Source organism: Lemur catta, chromosome 9 (assembly GCF_020740605.2).
Source record: "Lemur catta isolate mLemCat1 chromosome 9, mLemCat1.pri, whole genome shotgun sequence".
NCBI classification, from domain to species: Eukaryota; Metazoa; Chordata; class Mammalia; order Primates; family Lemuridae; genus Lemur; species Lemur catta.
The window spans coordinates 33218333-33237948 of record NC_059136.1 but is presented as its reverse complement, the minus strand read 5'-3'; the positions used below and the strand labels follow the sequence as shown (position 1 = coordinate 33237948).

General features: G+C 43.4%; 1 protein-coding gene and 1 long non-coding RNA gene across 3 annotated transcripts in view; one reads left to right on the top strand and one right to left on the bottom strand.

The window, feature by feature from the left end:
- The window catches only part of ADCY8 (adenylate cyclase 8), a 216352-nt gene extending 206332 nt beyond the window's left edge, over positions 1-10020 (bottom strand). The window contains exon 1 of one of the 2 annotated variants that reach the window (XM_045560407.1): positions 6967-10020. In XM_045560407.1, the coding sequence (XP_045416363.1) occupies positions 6967-7941 (975 nt within the window). In that variant the 5' untranslated portion in view covers positions 7942-10020. The remainder of the gene's footprint in view (positions 1-6966) is intronic. The other variant, XM_045560408.1, reaches the window with a different exon arrangement.
- Positions 9655-14117, top strand: LOC123644340. Its single transcript, XR_006737118.1, has 3 exons — positions 9655-9714; positions 11014-11127; positions 14000-14117. It is a non-coding gene; the product is annotated as an uncharacterized LOC123644340 (long non-coding RNA).
- The last annotated feature ends 5499 nt before the right edge of the window (positions 14118-19616 follow it).

The following is a 19616-nucleotide window of genomic DNA, read 5'->3' as shown; positions in this document are numbered from 1 at the left end:
CAAGTACGCACATTCTCATTCAAAGCCCAATGCATAGATATCAAAGAAACAAGCAAATGCAGGTTTATCTGATGACATCTTGTTTGTTGAAAACATAGTGGCATTTGCTGATAAATGGCTTTTATTCCTACCAGGATGTGGCCAGGCCTCCCTCGGAATGTCTGGCATCTCCATGGTTAATTAATCTACTCTGCATTCTTCCTCTTCCTCTACCCCGCAGGGCTGACTGTGAAAAATCTTGCAGTGAGAAAATCTAGCTTCCGAAGTGCTGCTTAAGTGACCTGACTTCTTAAAATAGCCCTTCATAAAACAAAATTCACATGATATAATTTGAGTGTGTAAATCCAATTACATTTCCTGGGGAAGCACAGGGCGGATTATACTGGCTTTCCCTGTTTTGTTGTGGCTGGCTAAGGCAGGGTTCCTCTACTCAAGCCCCAAGAAAATCCTGGGGAAGAAATTGTTTACATAACCCATTCTCTTGCTAACTGAGGTTCAAATATATGTATCACAGAAAGTCTCCAACCTTCAATGCTTCTGCTAACCTTCAGGTTCTGTTACTTTAATTCCAGCCCAGAGAAGGAACCAAGAACACATTTCAGAGCAATATGTCACGTGAACTGATACGTTTTTGCCCAGCCGTATATTTTGGGCCTACTGGTCTCTCAGAGAATCAATATTGTGCCTGTCTGTTGGTGAGAGGAAAGGTTTGAGAGGAATGTTGCAAGTGTCTCCTATGTTCTGGAAATAAACACATGTAGGATCAACTCAAACAGATACACTTGTGAAATGAATAAATTAGCATGCTAAGAAATATTTAGACAACAGTGAAATGTCACATCAGCACGATTGTAGTAGTGTCCTCTGATTACATGTTGCTAGCAGCAATGAATATGGGATAAACCTTTTTTTCCCTATCTTTCATTTTTATGCTTGGTTTCACTTATTTTTGATGAGCTCTTAAAATGCCATCAATCATCAAAGTATAAATATGACTAATGCTTTTGTCCTACTTAGCATGACATTGCAGCAGCTGCACCAGAAGCAAAGTCCTCCCAGTCTTCCCAGTTCTAATCTAATTATGCTCTGACCCACTGATAACAGTCAGGTGATATTACTGGATATGAAGGAAAACAAATTCATAATTCAATCTTGCCAAGCACACACCACACAATCATTTTACAACTCTCTCCAAATATACAGACACCAAACCTATTTGCAACTCCAGGGCAAAGATGTCTACAGGCCAGGGCTAAAGGAATTTAACTGGTCATTTCAGCAGTCATTAAAAATATTTTTTGCAAAGCTCATTCTCTACTAGTGCACACGTGTGTGTGAGTACACACGTGTGCACACACAGACAGACACGAAGAAAAAAAGAAGAAAAAAGAAAAAAAAGAAAGAAGGAATGAGAAGGGTAGTCTCTAGGCATTTTTCACAAGTAAGAGAGAATAATATTTCCATTTCCTGGTATTCAGAGGAAACTCTTGGGAACGTTGACACTCAAATCTGATTTTGAAAGGCATTTTTCTCAGACATGCTAGAAAGTTGCAATTATTTTTAAAAGCCTATATGAATTTCCTAAAGGAAAATGTACAGAAATGAAGATATCTGGGGTTTTAAGAAATGTACACCATAACTAGTGGGGTGCATTAAACTAGAGCCCCATTCATGTAATGGATATCTATGTGTCTGAAGTGAGTGTTTACCTTAATACCAACTACCAAATTGGAATGACTTACATCACATGCCATTTGCTGTACATTAAGTAGTCACAGGATTCCCTCTATTTGATTTGAGTTAGCTACAAAGAGCCTTAGACAAAGAACATGTAATATGATACACTTAGGTTTACATTTTATAAATGGGGGAGAGATGTTGGTAATTTCATTATACTCACTTTATCTTTCCTGTGAAGTCAATCCTTCATTTAAGTGATCAGAAAGTCATATTTAAGTGACACACAAAGTCTGCTTCTCTCCTAACACCCACCTGCTCGTACCATATCCTGCCATCTTACCCAGTACAAAAACTGAATTTTCCCCTAAAGGAATTTTTAAAGGCCAAATGGTAGGCTAAAAGTCCCTTGTTATCAGTCAAGTTTAAGGATCATTATTTAACGGCTCTCCTCTCCACTGTTTGATGGGATGTGTGAAAGCAGGAAAGAAGATGTTGCATGGGAAATTCAAATCTGACAGCATGACCTTGAGCACTAACTAACCTGGATTTACATACCTGGCTGCCATTGATTGTGCAGTTGTCTTGGAGAAATCACCTCTACTCTGGCACTTCTGCTTATCTACCTCACCGGGAAGCACAGAAGACTAATTAGCCACTGGCTGTGACATTTTGCATCCCCAAGAGGAAACCACAATGTAGCAATTTTTCTGGTTAAATATTGCTGCCTCTTAGTTTTCCAATAACTAAATTATTTCTACCATCTTATCACTAATGAGCTGAAGAATGAGAATGAGATGAGTTTCAAATGTAAGGTAGCTCATAGTGTCACTAGCAATTAAAATAGAATGAAATGCTAATTATAGCAACAGTTTTTAGAATTTATCTAGTGAAAAAAACTAGCAAATATAACCTTATCATTAATATTTTATTTATACATATAACGTCATTCTGTAATGCATTTTCTAGGAATAAATTAAACTGGCAGGATAAAAAATTGGTTTAAGATGTGGGAAAAAAATCAGTATCTTAGAGAAAATCTGGATAAGGTATTCCTATAATTGGCTTGAACCACACACATGGAGCTGATTTAACTTGAATTGGGTGAGGCTCCCAAGGGAGGAATAACTGTAAACCTAGAGTTACCTATAGCTGAGCTTTGTCAGGGTGAAATGAAAGGAGCCCTTTGAACTTGCTTTTGAACTTTATAAAGGTTCTTCAGTATTTCCAATACCACTCTGGACCCCCCAAACATACGGGTGATTGTATCTGCCCTGAACAATAATCTTTGTTTGGGTGGGAAGTTAGTGATTTTAATTTAACTGTTAATTGAGTAGAAAAACATAAACCATCTCTTTGCCAATGGCAAAGGAACCTCATGAGTGGCCCTTTTAAGGTTCTAACTTGTATTCATAGTGGAAAGTAAATGGTGATCCAAATTAACACAGGGCTTTATCTCTTCATATAGGCTGTCTGCAAAGATCTGCAGGGTGCTTGTTACCCTGTCAAGACACAGATGCGATTTCCTTCAGGAGAGAAGCAGATTCTCATAGCTTGGATTAAGGGAGGGCAATCATTGGCTCATTTGTTACTTCTGAAAGTGACATTTTCACTGAAGTGAAACAGTTGCCAAGGTGTGTTGACTCTATACTCTCATTTAGTTTCCTGACTCTTGAAAATGCAAAGTTAAATGTTAGCCATACTCCTAGAGAGAATTAATATTAATGCAGGGAAAGATGATAGTTCGGTGTTTACAGCCTTCAGTTGATAAATTTGTTTTCAGGTAGGCAGAATGATGAGCTAGCTACAAAGAGCCTATGCCCAGAAATTCAGTCATTTTTCTCTCATCATTTTCCTTTGGCTTCTTCATTAAATGTTCATTCATGTGCTATATAGGGCATTACTCTCTTGAGCAGTGAAAGAGTAATACCTCACTCTTGAACAATTTCAAATGCTTACGTGCTTAGAAGGAAAATAAATGGATCCTGGAGAATGATTGGCATTGGAGCCAGAGTTTGAATCCCATCCTCACCACTTGCTAGGCTCTTCTTGATCTTCAGGATATCCCTTTAAAATTTCTAAGAATCTGTCATTTCTTCTCTGAAATGAAAATAAAGGATGCTACCATCTATTTGTCATTATTAGATGTAGCAGTATGTAGAAAGGAGCTTTGTTATATGTAAAATATTGTAGAAATGATTTTTACTGCGCTTTGATTTATTATGTGAAAGACTGCCTATACACATGACTTACGTGTATGTGTGTGTGTGCATGTACCTGGCGAAAAGTTTTCACCAACACACCACCAGGGGATTTGGATATTTTGTAACATTGCCTATGTGATGAGTAATCTTGTTCATTCAGTGAGTGCCTCCTAAGTACCTGGCATTTTTCTAGGTGCTGAGGATAAATTGGCAAATATGATAGGCAACATCCATGACCTTATGGTATTTACATTCTTGTGATGGGGAGAAATACAGTAAATATTAAAAAATCAGATACTTTACGACAGTGTATATACTCTGGAGAAAATAAAACAACTCATGTACTAGAGAAAGTAGCCTTTGAGGGTCTGGAACAATGAGGATGTGCCAGTCATGTGAAGACTGGGAAAAATTGTTCTGTGCCAGGTGCCAAGACCCAGACGTAGGAAAGGGCTTGGGATATTTGAAAGACAGAAAAATGGATGTTGTAGTTAGACCCTGAGGAAGAGAAGAGAAGGAAATATGATTAAAGAGAAAAGCAACAACTAGCTTAGAGGATCGAGTAGGCTGTGTGTCGTAAGGAGTTAGGATTTTTACTATATTTGCTATGAGAGACCTATAGCAGATTTTAAGTATGCCTTATATATTACCAAACATGGAAAACTAAATAGTACTTATTCAAAAAAATCACAGATTTTTTTAAAAAGTGTTTTATTCTCTGCTTCATTCATCCGCAAGATCTAGGAAAGAAGTTTAAACCCATAGAGGGCGCCAAAGGACCTTTAAAAGACCTTTCAGCACCTACATGAGGGGAGAGGGCTCTGGTTGTTCCTTTAGAGTCTGTAAAAGGTGACTCAACCTATGAAACCATGGTTTGTCTATAATTTCTACCCAAACAGAAAGTTGAATGAGCTTGGTTTACATTTATCAGGACCTTGGTTTCCACAGTGGAGGATTGTTTATGATGGGGTGGGAGTGGGAAGACATTTGGGGGTTATTTTTAATCTTCTCCCATCTGGTAGTATTTGAGTAGAGTATAAAACAAATATGGAGCCAAAATTTACTTTCTGGATTCATTTGGCAAGAAAAATATGTCTATACTTAGAACTTTGAAAATATTCGTAATTTGCCACTTAGGATGTGTTATTCCAAATACTATTCCAAACTTACTTGCAAAGTCTTTTAGTAGTGTGTACCAAGAAAGGCTACTGCATGAAAAGAAGTGGGTTATAATAAATAGAATTTTCTTTACATGATCAGATAGCTATGATATATTTTTGAAACAACTCATAGTGAGTTTGATGAAAAATGAGAAACAGAGAAGGAAAAACAAGAGGATGAGAGGGGGAGAGGTAAAAGGATGAGGGAGGGAGAGGTAAGACAGGGAAGAAAAGATCTGCCGATGTCCAAATATATGACAAAGAAAATGCAGAAGACAATGAGAGACCTTGGAAAAAAGTAGATTTAGATTACTGGCATTAAGATTTATGTGTAAACAGGATGAGAAACACAGTTAATACATGTAGAATTTTATACAATACCAAACAAAGAATATGATTCTCCCTTCCCAAATTGAGACTCATTTACTATATGTGGGTATTAAAGTTCCCTGATGATTTTTAGAAAACAGCCATTATTGTGTTTAACAAGAAAAGATTCAGCGAATCAGCCCTTACTCAAAGTCTCTCATCTCCCCATTTCATGCCTGATGATCACAGCCAGGTACTTTATATTCTCTTTGTTTTACCCAGAGAGACTTCAAAAAGAACTGTAAAAGCAGCCAACCAGATAAATAACTTAAGCAAACGAATGTAGAGCCATCAGAGAATAGACAGGATCCCAAACTGAATAGAAACCCCAAAGGTCAACGATGGGTAAAGCACTCTAATAGTGCTGGTGTCCTAAAAACTTGTGACCAATTTTCAGTGGCAGTGTACCTGTTTATTCTACGACCCATCTATTTAAACTCCACCACAACGAAGAGGAGTTTTAAGCTTCTAATACAGCAAAAATGACACAGAAGCTGAGGACACAGCAGGTACATACATACAAAGAAGCCCCCAATCCATGCACATCACATCAGCCTTTTGCTTGAAACTACTCTAGTTGACATGTTTCCCTCATTTTTCAGAAGCCCTCAGATTCACTCTCCTGTTACCTATTAGACATTTGGTAAAAAAATAAAAGTGCCAGGTTATTAATTATCTATTGGTTTTAATTAATATAATCAATAGAGCCATTGTCTACCTTCTTATCCACAGACAATGCGAATGTTGTTCACATAAACACAGCCACATTTGATGGGGAAGGATAGAATAAAAGGAGGATAAAAAAGAAAGAGGCTTAAAGAGTGAGATTTCACTTAAATATTTTAAACTATTAAAACATCTACGTCAAAATGCCCTTTTGCAATTAATCAAAACTTGCATTTTTTTTTGCCACCCTGGGTTGGATCCTGTCATGAGAGAAGGTATCATCTTAGAGCACCAAGGCAATAAAAAATTTCCCAAATAAAACGTGTCGTAGTATTGTTGAAGGGTTGGGTGAGATAACATGTACAGTGCCAGCACTGGCAATTAGTATGTTAGTTTAACAAATGTTGGTTTCTTGGAGAACTGAGGATTTGCGGCATGGAGATACACAGAAACCCAACTCTGAATCCCAGAGTCACCTATGGCACCCTGCTGTGACTCTTATGAGTAAAGCTGTTAAGGAATGGGTCACCTTCTAAATCTGGAAACCTCTCCTCCTTTCTGTCTCCTGTTCCAGACACTGCAGACCCAGGGGTGGGGGGTGGGGAGTGAGAAGTAGATAGAAAGAGGACTTTCTCAGCTGATGTCAAAGAAGAATTACTCATAGAATCAGAGTACAAGGGTAGAGGTGATAGAAACTTTTAGAGATCATTTAGTTCCATAAGAAGAGAGAGAGAGTCCATTCCACTAACATCCAAGGCCTCCTGGGTGCAAGGCACTGTGCCATGCTGGAGAAGGGGACGCAAAAAGTGAGGCAACCCTGGCTCTCTGGAAACCATATTATAAATAAACAGGGGAATCAGAGAGGAAAACGCAAGGCAGGTGAGTGTTACCTGGTTGATGGAAATGACCGCCAGCCGGGGGATGACCACCTGGAGGATCACCTGCAGCAGCGAGGTGCTCAGGCCAGCCAGGATGGCCCAGGTGAGCGGCAGCGGCAGCATGCTATAGGTGGCGAAGAGCGTGAAGAGCACGTAGCCTATGCCGTCGCCCAGGAGCCCGTAGCCGAGGCCTGCGGCCAGGATCTGGGTGGTCATGGCCACCCAGGTGACCACACCGCTGTACTGAAGGTATGTGTGCGAGGTGGTGTCCTTCCTGACCACGACCAGGGCGCAGATCACCACCTCAATGCCAGTGAAGAAGCCCAGCAGGATGCCCTTGAGCGGGTCCATGGGGGCCGAGGCCAGGCTCAAGTGGAGGACCAAGAGGGTGAGTTTGGTCAGCACGTCCAGCACGTTCATCACCACCTCCGATTTGCGCCTCTGGCCCAGGAAATACCGCTGGTAGAGGCGCTCCAGATCCCGAGACTTGAAGGAGTTGCGCAGCGTGGGGAAAATGACCCCTCGGTAGCTATAGCCCCCACTGAGGAAGAAATCCGAGTTGCTCGGGGCGCAGTCAAGGTGCAGGAAGCCCAGGTCGCCCCCGCCGCCGCTGCCGCTGGCGCTGCCGCTCCCGCTGCGTTCGGGGAAGACTTTGGTGCCGCCAGTGCTGTGCGCTCGCTCCCCTGGGCCCAGCGAGTAGAGGGGCAACGCCGAGTCGCCGGACAGCTGCGGCGCATGATGGTTGGGGCCGCCGCCCGCAGGGTTCGAGGCTTTGCCCGAGCCTCCGCTCCCGCCGCCGCCGCCGCCGCGGCCGCCGCCGCCCCGGTGCCCGTGAATGAAGCGCTGCTCGGTGATGTGCCGCACCGCCGTTTGCCACAGCAGCCGCTGCGGCCGGGAGCCGCTCCCTCCGTCGCCGGCCGGGGGCGTCGGGTGTATGGTGTAGAGTTCCTCGCTGCCGCCAAGGCAGCGCACATCGGAGAGCTCCATGGCGCTGGGCCGCAGGGAAGGAGGCGCAGAACCTGGGGAGGCAGTTGAAGGAAGGAATTCCTAAAGACTGGAAGAAAGCCTGGTTGGAGGTTGCAGCAAGCCCTGCTGCAGGAGCCCTGGGCAGCGGGACCCCTCAGGTCAGGTCATACTGTGCCCAGGGGCAAAAGGCGCCCGGAAGGTCTCAGCAGACCCCTTGCGTCTTTGCGCGCCGCCCTCCAGCCAGCCCGCGCAGCTTGGGTACGCAGCGGCGGTGGTGGCTATTTGTCCGCAGAAGCCGTGGCGCTCCGAGCTACGCAGCCCCCTTCCCGGCTCAGGCTTTTTGGTTGGTTCTAGGCTCAGCGTCTTGGCTCAGTCTTGCTCTCCAAGAGGCGCCTGGGCGCCGCGCTTCTGCTGCGCGTCGGGCGGGTCCGGCTGCGGCACCGGGCTCCGGCCACCTACCGCTCGGCGGCTGCCGCGGGGCTGGCCGGGGGCGACCGGCGGCAGCGATGGGTGCGAAGTTAGCAGCTGTGGCTGGATTCATCACCCCTCGGAGAACTCCACTGCGGCCGGGATGGGGAGCTGGGGCGGAGCTGGGGGCGGGGGCAACGATGGGGGAGAAGGGAGGGTGGAAAGTGAGGTGGCGGAGCGCCCCGAGGGAGGGTTGGAGAGGTGGTAACCTCAGCGCTAGCAAGTCACCAAACAGTTAATTTGAAGGAAGGGGTGTGCTGAGTCTCCCTCCTGGGCTCGTTTCTGGATCCAGAGCGAGGACTGACAGCGCAGCGCTGGCTCTGGCCAGAAGCATCCCTCGGGGAGGGAGGTGGGGGGACACTAGCCCCAGGGTTCCAGCCTCGGCTATAAGCCGAGGTTAAGGCTTCCAGTTGTGCTTCCGGGGGGTCGCAGCACACAGTCCCCATGCTCTTCGCTTTGCTCTTTGAAGTCCATCTGGCCCGGAGCTAGGAGGAGCGGGAGGCGAGGGAAGGAAGAAGTGGGGTGGGCTCCAAAGCAACAGCTCTGAGAACGAAGCGAAGCCACTGGTGCGGATCTCTGAAGCTGAGACCCGAAGCTTGGCGGTGCGGCGAGTATCAGGTTTGGACGAGAAGGGAGGCCGAGGACGCGTGGAAGTAGACAGAGACGTCTCTAGAGCCAGGGAAGCGGCGGCGCGCGCCACCCTGGTGCTCTGAAGAGCGCTGCGGGCGTCAGGCGACTGGGAGGAATTTGGAGACCTGTCAGAGCGGTCAGACACCCGCTGCCACTGAAACCCGCCCCCGCGCCAAGCCACGCCCCCGGAACCCGGGGTGAGGTGGGGGTGGTGGCGGGGACCTGGTACCCAGATCTAGCCAGGACGCCCCAGGTCTGGAAGGCAGCCGCGCGTGTGGCCGGCGAGAGGACGGCGGCGCACCGGGCCGGGCGGCGGGAGCCCGGGCCTTCCCTCCGCGCTCCTCTCCGGCGTTCCAGCTGGCCGCGCCGCCCGGTTCCTCCGCTGTTCTTTTTTAAGCGCTGGCTCGTATCCTTGGCAGGTGCGGGGCCAGGACTCGTAGGCCGCTTTGCCGTGGACTCCGAGCGCCCTGCGCGACGGAATAGAGGGTCTCCTTTCTGCCCTCCCCACACGGGCTTCTTGTGGCAAAGCCAACTTTCCACCTAAAAGCAAAAGCCCCCAAGAAGCCGCAAACGAAGAGGCAGGCAGCTTCCTGCGGGAGTGTCTTTACTACACGGATCCGGAGGGGTGAGGGCGCGGGGCATCAGAATGGGGGCATCCCCTGTCCGCCTCGCACGCTAAGTTTCTTCCCGCTTACGGTAAGGGTCGGGAGGAGGACGTGGGGGAAGGCATTTGCAGGGTCTCCCCTGGAGCCCAGGTTTCCCGCCTGCCCATGCTCCGCCGAGCGGTCACGGACAAAGCCCGGGGCGGCGCTCTCGGCGGACCAAGTCGCAGCGCGGCGGGGCGTTGTGCCGGCGCCAACGCCAAGCCCAGCGGGGTCCCCGGGGGTTCCGGGTCCGCCGGGTCCGCATGGCAATGCTGCCGCTGCAGTTCAGCGCCCGGATGCAGGTGGCTGAGCCTTGGTGGCCACCACCTCCGCCACCACAACTGCGACTGCAGCCGGTGTAGCCCGGGCCCTGAGCACAGTCACCTGATGGCCAATGACGTCAGGCCCTGGGCGCTTTCGTGGCTCCCCGTGGCGTCCCATGAAAGCCCAAACGACCACCTAGTCTCTCTGCCCCCTCGGCCCTTCCAGAGTGAGCGATTTCCCTTGCTCTTCAGAAGCGAAACTCCCCTCCCTCCCACCTGCCCCGAGCCAGAATAGCTTTCTATTCCCCCCTCCCTTTCAATCACACCCGCTGTCTCCAGGGTTATTTGTCTCCGCTGTGTCCCAGAAACAAGGGGTTTAATTCTTTGCTTTTTAATTGCTTCTTTTCCACGCATATGGGCTTCGGTTTAAACCCAGAACAGGTTGCCTACCTTGCATAGAGAATCCGAGAAGGAAGAGGAAAGAATTCTCTAACATTTTTCCACATCTCTAACCAGTGAGTTTCTGGAATTTGGTGGACACCCTGGAAAAAAGACTCCTTTAATTCCAACTCTTTAAAGTTGTATTCTGCCATCCCTCAAGAAAGGGAACAAAATTAAATGCTTGATTTTAAATAGAAAGAAGGCAGATTCTATTTTTAACCTGGCTTTGCAGATGAGTTAATTTGTTAACTGTAAAGATTTCCAGCTGGCCTATCCCGAGAGCTGGAAGTTAAGGGCAAAGCACCTCAAGAAAACTGAGTTTTGCAGTTATCTAAGCCTTAATGAAATAACCCCAGCAATCACATCCCTGTGAAAGAAATCTTCTTGATTCTTTCCTGAATTCCTTGAACTCATTAACCTCACCAGCCCTCCTGGAACTCTGAGGTGGGTAATAAGCCTCTTGACTTATGGAGGGAGCCCAGACAGGGCAGTTGGGAAGGTTTTCCTGTAGACTCTGAGCCAGGACGTATGGTGAGCTGTGTCCTCTCTCTGCTGGCATTGCCCCAAGTCATCTGCGTTAATGACCATATTAGCAAACTTGGCAGTGGAGGACATCTCTTTATTTTCTCAATTCTTTCTCCTTGCAGCCCTGAGGACTCAGCCTGAATAAATGATGGGTTGAATGCAGATGGAACTTTCCTACAAAAATCTTTCTCCAACCTGGACAGATCCCAGGATGATTTATTCAGCAGCAAAAGGAGGTGGGCCAAGGAGGGGGATATTGGGCCCAGTCAGATAAAGTGACTCAGGCTGATGAATGAATACCGCATGCTACAGAAAGAAACTCAAAGAATTTCATGAACTCAGAGGTTGAAGCTAATGTATCAGGGAGAATACATCACATCTGTTCAGCTGACTCTGAATGTTTCTTTGCTGTAGGAGTGTTACCATAGGTTGTTTTAAAGTAAGAACATGGATGACACAATTAGATTAAAATGTTATTCTTTCTGTGTGGACAACACAGTGCCATTCAGCTCAAAAGGTGTTCTGTTTTTGAATGACCCATTGGCTCAGTGCAACTACTGAAAGGCTTTTTGGAATATGTAAACCACTAAACAACTGAGTATCACTTAAAACAACAGAAGTCAACACGCTTTTCTGAGGCTATGATAGATCTCTCATCATGCTTTCATTTATTCCCACATATTTATTAAGGCTGGGCTCTGCTGTGATCCAGGGACAGTGTTTTGACAATTCTGTGTCATATTTGTACACAGTTTCCTCCTCCTGGATTGCTCCCCCCATTTCCCTCCCTCAATACACTGTTCAGTTCATCCTTCAAAGTCTGAGCAATGTTGTCTCTGCGTGAAGCCTTTCCTGATATCCCCAGTGAGAATTAATGACTTCCTTCTCTGCTATTCAATAGTCTGTTCTGGGTACTTTTAGTGTGGTCCTTACTACAGGGACTGACTATTTCCCATTTGCTATCATTTCTACCCATGAAACAGTGAGCTCCTTGAAGGGGGTGACTGCTTTTTTTCTTGGGCCTATATCCCCCAGCTTCTAGCAACTGTAGTTTACATTGAGATAATAATAAGGTTAGCAACAATATGTTGAGTGCCTGATGCGTAGGTGTTTGACTCTCCCTTTACATCTTTTACAAACATCTCATTTAATCATCCCAGCAATTCTATGCACTAGGTTCTTCTCTGTTTAATATTCCCATTTTACTGACTAGGATACTGAGGACTGAGGTTTCATGTGGCTAAGTACCTTGCCTAGGATTTCATGGTTAGTAAGCAGATAGTGAAATTGCAAAGCAGATAGTGAAATTGCAATGATAAAATTTAAATTGTGTAAGTCCAGCATCCATTACAAAGTGTCCATTACAAAAATGCTGTAATAAGGAGTCAATGACTAATTTAAATAGGACTGATAGAAATAAAAATGTCAAATATATTTTGCCTTTCCAAAGGCAGTAAATAAGAAACTTCTGAGATATTTAGACTTTGAGAAATCTGTTGGGATGAGCCTAAATGGCAGATGAAGGTAGCAGAATTTATTCTTGTTTGGATGAAGGGCCTATTAATTTTGGCTCAGTTCAAGTCTTAGACATTATTTCTATAATTTGTGAAAAAACAGATTTTCACATATTGTACTTAACCAAAATAATTGATTTGGTCTAATTTATTTCATTTGGGTGGGTGTGGTGGTGGGAAAACATCTTCTTGCCTCATTGGAAAATAGTATATTTGTTTTGTGATGTTGCTGCATACCACTGGCTACATTTATAGTAGACATGTTTAAGAAAAGCAAATTTGTTTTCTACCCTGATGTACCTTTGACTCCTTAGGTTGATTATATGAATATATGAATTTAAATTTTATAAGAGCTGTGCCCTTTGCAAAATGTCCAGAGAAACCCTAACACTTACTGAAAACATATAAAATATTAACATGTAAAAGAAAAGATGGACTCAGTTCAGGAAGGGGACTTGAAACCAGACAGATCTTGTTTCCCAAGGGAAGGAGGGTGTTTGTGACAAGGCAGCTTCCAAAGTTGGAAATCCTTAAAGGAAAATTACATACTTGCCTAGCTTGAAAACACTGCTTTTAGGAAATATCAAAGGCATCAATGCTTTGACAGAACTCCAGGAAAAGCCAATGTCTTAAGTAAGTAGGGCTCATCCATGAAAAAAATCTATGGATTAAAATTTTGTACTCACATTTCATCTGGAATGCAGCTCAATGCAATGCACAGTAGAGTAAACAAAATGTCTGTTTTACTCCTATCTCCTATTTTCTCTGCTTTGGAAAACACACCAGAAGAAAAAAAAAAAAAATCTTTGTAGACATTTTGGATCTTCACAGGAACTAGTTTAAATTAGATTCTGGTGCCTGGAAGGAGAAGAGAGTCTCTCATCAGTGGGAAAACAATGCCGAGCCGAGAAAGGCAGTGCTCATCAGTCAGGCAAGACAGAGAAACCTTCAAGGGAGATAGGCGTAAACATTTTCTTCTTCTTAAAAGATGATTTCCTTGTCTCTGGCTTTGCTAGAAGATGAGCTAACTGCGGCATCACTAATTAAGACTTTACTTACTGAATTCCTAAATTTTCACACACTCATACTCACATACGCATACCACTGGAGAAATGATTAGAAGCTACATTAAGAAGTATTCATAGTAATGAAAAGTAGTAATAAAAGAAAAAGTAAGTGGGGTGTCAGCTAGTTCACTCAAGTTCCTAAACCTTCTTTTGGCCATGGTTTAACACTTCCTTTTTAATCTGACACACATATGAAGTCTTGGGACAAAATGAGCAGACTCAGTGGGAAATAAACCAAAATATTTGTGCCCCCATAATATTATGAAATAAAAAATCAAGATCATTTTCCCCATTCTCTTTTTTTAAAAAATGTATTCGTGTGCTATTTTAGCATCCTAAAACTTCTTACTTTTAAAAAAATTTCATCCTATTACTATTTTCTGCCTGGAGACCTTTGGTGTTTATGTAGATTATTTAAGCTAGCACTTTATAAATAACATTATAATGCAAATATATTATAGGCATTGATATAGTTTCATATATGCATCTTAGTTCATTCATTTAGTGTGAAAAATCTCTCTCACCAGGGTAGAAACACAGCCAAGAGCTCCTCTTGAATACCTGCTTCTTAACAGAAGTAAAAAAGAAAAAAAAAGTCTTTCTAGAAGCCAGTAGAAGACTTCCACATTTATCCCATTGGCCAGAACTGTATCCCAGGATTATTCCTAAGCCAGGACCTGAGGCCACCTTCCCAGGGATCAAGAGATCTTACACAAAGAAGCATGTGGGAGCTGGGATCTTGCACAGGCAACAGAGATATTTTGATAGCGCCTGCTAGCTCTTTGCTTAGCAAACTCTACAACTCCATCTCAGCCCTGTCCAGTCACCTCCTCTTTGCCTGTCTGTAGAATCCAGATTCCAAGATGACTCCAGTGATCCCTCACCTCCTTGGATAGTCTCATTCAACCTGTATTAGAATTAGTCTGTGGGCAAATACAGTACAACACAAATGGTGGCATGTCACTTCCAATGTTCAGTCTAAAAACATTGCCGCTTATGCCTTACTCTCTCTTGGAGAGTCCACTCTTGGGGAAGTCAGCCACTGTGCTGAATATTCAGGCAGCCATATAGAGGAGTCTATGTAGCAAGGAGCTGAGGCCTCATACCATCAATGGGCAAGAAACTGATACTTCTTTCCTGCATTCATTTGAGTCAATCATCTTGGAAGATAATTTTCTAGCCCCAGTCAAGCCAGCAGATGACTACAGCTCCAGCTGAAGCTTGGCCACAACCTCATCAAAGACTGAGTCAAAATCATCTAATTATGCTGCTCTTGAATTTCTGACCCACATATAATACATTGTGAGATAATAAATGTTTATTGTCTTATGTCCTTAAGTTTGGGGTTATTTGTTATGCAGCAGTAAATAACTAATACACTACCTGACTGTCCCAGGAGCCTGTAAGTTTCTTTAATTGGAAAATAAAACAAGACCACAGCAACAACAGCAACAGCCTTCAGTTATATGCTAGTGGTATAAGAATAGCAGAAAGACATTTCTTTGTTTTTAATTCATTATATATAGAAAGGAGAATTCTTATGTGGTTCCAGTGATCATTTTTATTTCAATACAGTCATGAGTGACTTGGGGGTAGGAGATGCCAAGTGCATGTGATAATATCACTTCTTTGTTTAAAACCATTCACTCGCTTCCTGTTGTATTTTGGAATATTTCACACTTCTTACAATTAGTTAATTAGTTAATGGACAAATGATTTCCATTAATTAATTGATACACAACTGGATATGTATACTGTGGAGATAGCAGGAGAAGACATTTGCACCAGGATTTGAAAGATAACTAGGCACTGAAGCTCAATTATTAGCTAAGAAGCAAAAATAAAGAGGGCAAGCTGCTCTGAACTGTTTCTTGGTGTTCTCTGTCTAGAGCTTGTCTGGGTCATTGCTTAGCAGCCTCATTGCATCTCACTCACAAGTCACCTCCTCAGAGAAGTGACCCTTAACCAAGCTACTTAAGTTTCTAGCTGCCAGAATTTTCTAAACAAAATTATTTGCTTATTTTCTGTGCAGCACATCTTACTATCTGCAAAGATCTTATTTAATGGTTGGTTTACTTGTTTTCTGCCTTCTCTTCTTTCTAGAATGTAAGCTCTTTGAAGGCAAGCACCATTCCATCTTATTCACCCCTCTCTCCCCAGTGCTTGGCAATAGTAGGAGCTTAGTGACTAGTTTTTGAATGAATGAGTGAAAAATGACTCAGTCTTGGTAACTAACTGGCTGACGTAGGCAAAGCATAGGAGCAGAGTTAGCCAGATTAGGAGAAAATCTGTACTTTTCATGAGCTGGAACAGAGCAAACAAAATAAGGAGAGGAGAGTCTACACCATTGGGAATGCTTCCCTGGGCTCTAATTGAGACACTACTTCTTCATTGAGTAATCCCTCCCAAGGAGAATGAGACCAGGGGTTAGAATACCTCCTATATAATGGAATTAGAGCTAATACTTTACCTAAATTATTTTATTTCATCCTGGTAAGAACATTAGGAAGGTACTTTGAATGCATTTTTATGCATCTGAAGTAACTTCTCCACTCAGATATGAACTGTGAGAGAGTTGGGCTCCAACTTCTCTCCAAAAACTAGGAAAGTATTGAGTAATATTTTTGGTTACAAGTTACAGTATACCTGAAAAACTAGCTTAAGTAGACAGTGGTTTATTTTTCTCAAGGTAGATGGTTGCAAGCATTGAGTCAGAATCTCAAAGGTGCTTGAGTGAAAATTCTCTGGGGTCTCATGGTCATAAGATGGCTACTGTAGGTCCAGTCATTGCATCTGCATTCAAATCAGGAAGAAAAGGATGAGGGCAGAACTGTGCCTGCCAGCCTTGTCCATCTGTTCTCTTTTTATTAGAAGATAACACCTTTGCCTCAAACCATTTCCTTGACAGACTCTACTTAGTTGTCATTGGCTATAACTGGAATATGTGACCATGTAACACTGCAAGGGAAGCTAGGGAAATAAGAAACAGGACTGACATGGCTGGCTCACTCCTCCAGACTTGGCCATGTTGATAAGGGAAATCCACTTGGGTCTACAATTAACACAGAAAGAATTGATTCCCGGGAGACAGCTAAACTGTGTTGCAAAAAAAAAAAAAAAAGCAAAAAACCACAAATATAAAAACAAAAACTCTCCAGATTTACTTTTGGTTCAGTCAAATTATTGATGGCAATGCAAACTGATTTAAAGTGCTCAAATATCTGAAATTTTTCAGGTATTGCAGTTGATTGGCTGCATCTTTTTCCCTGGGCTGACGATCAAGACAACATATAAAACAGAAGCCATCAAATAGGCTCATCCCTTTTTTCTCTCCTGGCTGCCTCAATCTTCTGTTTTATTGTGTATTCCTCACTAGCAAATATTTTAAGAGAAAGACAGTCATTGCAATAACAAACAACAAACACCTTTATCACATTGCCACTTCAAATTCTATTCTAGTGTTTTAGAATTTTAAAAATTTTCCAGCCTTGCTAGACATCCAGAGAACTCTCAAATCTACTGTCTGAGATGACTTTGGTGGGTAAAAAGAGGGAATGAGGAAAAGAGGAAGCCTGGGGGAGAGGATATGAGGGAGGGAGGAAAGAGAGGAGAAAAGAGAGAGGTAGAGGGAAGAAAGGAAGGGAAGGAGAGACGGAGGGAGGAGGGATAAAAGGTGGAGCAGATTTGGAAAAGAACAAGATATAAAAGAAGAGGAAGGAAGAATAGAAGAAATGGCCCAAGAAGGACAAAAGGGAGAGAAAGAAGTGTGAACCCAGCACTTACAAATACTTTATTATATTTAATCTGCACGACAATCTTGCAAGGTAGAAACCACGATTCCCATAGCACAGATGCAGAAATCTAGCTTCACGGAGCTCACACAACAATTTGTTTGGATGATTCAGGAGTGGAACCCAGTATCAGCAGAGGCTTTACCAGGTATGATGGAAAACAAATGGAGCCTGGAGGAGTCAGGCCAGAAAAGGAAAGAAACAGGGAGGGACAAGACAAAGTGGCCAGGGTTATGATCCAACGGGACATGTGGTGTCCTTTTGTCCTCATTAAAGCTGTGGTTACTCTGTAATGACTGCGCACACTATTAGTCATATTGATTAATTAGACTGGGGTGTACTCCTTACAAACCCCAGGAGGATTGCCAATAAATAGCATTCAGACATCAGGGCATGGAACCCGGAAGGAGGTCATGATGAACAAAGCAAAGTTCTTTGGCTTAGGTTCCTGGTGAGGCTGATGGCTCCAAGGCAGGATTTGGTAATGAGTTCTCCATGTGCCCAGAGCCCAAGACCCCAACCAAAGTTGGGGAGTTCCCATGGTGACCTGGAGTGGCATGGTGGCCCTGAGTGGGGGTCCCAACCTAGAATGCACCTTTGTCTCAGGCCCTCACAATCACAAAGGACCACAAATTTACCATTGCTATTATAGCTCCTTGAGGTTGTCTAACACATCTTGTGTTGATGTGATCTGGGAAAATCCAGATCCGGTGCCCAAATTAAAACTTGAAGAATGGCAGTGAGTTGCTTGGAAGAACTTCCAGGAGATAATTGCAAATACCATTTTAAGACATGAAATGATGCAACACTCTTGATGGTATAGAAGATAATATTTTCTGAGAATATGGGCACTGATGTTGAAAAATTATTCAGAAGAGTACCACTTAAAAGTTTCAGGACTGTAGTTCCCAATTTGTATCACTTATGTTTTCCCTTTTATATGTATCCAAGTGTGATATATGATATTATCTAGTGATGTTTAAAATTCTTTTTCAATAAGTACATCAAAATTCAAAGTGATAAAAACATTGCCTCATGGTTTAATTAGCAGAATTTAAAAATTTTTAGTAAGGCATAAAATAATGGTGTCAAATTCTAGGAAATACAGTATTGTGGTTATAATTAAGCTACTGACTTACAGCAGGAAAAACTGTGGAGACTCATATCCTTTCATTTTATAGATGAGGTAACTGAAGCACAGAAAGGTAAAAAGAGTTTTGCACAATAATGGCACCAGCTCATAGCAAAGCCAGGACTGGAACCCACGTCTACTCATTGCAGGACTGATGAATCCATCAGAGAAGGATGAACACAGTCCCAAAGTTGGATCTTGACACAAATCTTAACTCTTCCCCTTGGCAGCTATGTGACCTTTGATATGTAACCTAACTGCTCTCCACTTCAGTGTCTTCATCTTCAAATTGAGACTAATAATTTATATCCTCAAATATATCGAGAATACAAATGAAATGTAACACTGCAAAGTCACTGGCACAGGTAAACATTCATTCTGCAGTGGGTCAAAGTGCTATTACGAAGCTGCCAACAGTTACATGCTTTTCAGATTTCAACTTTTGTAGAAGACTAAACTTTTCTTCCCTCTCCTCTTCCTGTCTTCTTTCCTCTCCTCTTTCTTTCCCTCTGTTCCTCTCTCTGCCTGTTATTAAGAAAAACTACTTTAAACAACTTTTGTTTCTGCAAAGATAAAGCAAACTCCTACTAATTCTGGAATGGGGGATTTCAGGGCAATTAGGTGGATCTGTATAATAATGTCAAGTTGTGTCTCTGCAAGAATATTCTAGTCTGGGTAGGGAGGGATACTAGCACGAGTAAATAGTGTGAGTGTGTGTGTGTGTGTGTGTGTGTGTGTGTGTTAGAGAGAGAGAGAGAATTAAATAGGATAATATATGCGCATAGGTGCCTAATACATATAATCTGTTGCTGCTGTTATTATTATGGCCCTGATGCTATTGATTACCAGAGTTGCAGAAATTGAGTTTCAGAAAGATTAAGTGACCTGTCCAATATACTGGTGGAACCTAGATTTTACTTTAGGCAGAGGTGAGGAAGCTCCTACATGCAAATGACCCTGAATCCAAACTTTAAGACAGTATAACTGCCAAGATAGCAGAGCACCAGGCAAACTACCGCCATCCTGACCACCTGGTGGATGGCACTGAGGACTACAGGACTTTAAACTCTGGTGACAGTTCAGAACTAGTTGTTGAATACTGTGTCTAATATGCCTGCTCACAACCAAAGTGTGTGTGTGTGTGTGTGTGTGTGTGTGTGTGTGTGTGAGAGAGAGAGAGAGAGAGAGAGAGAGAGAGAGAGAGAGAGAGCATATGCAGAC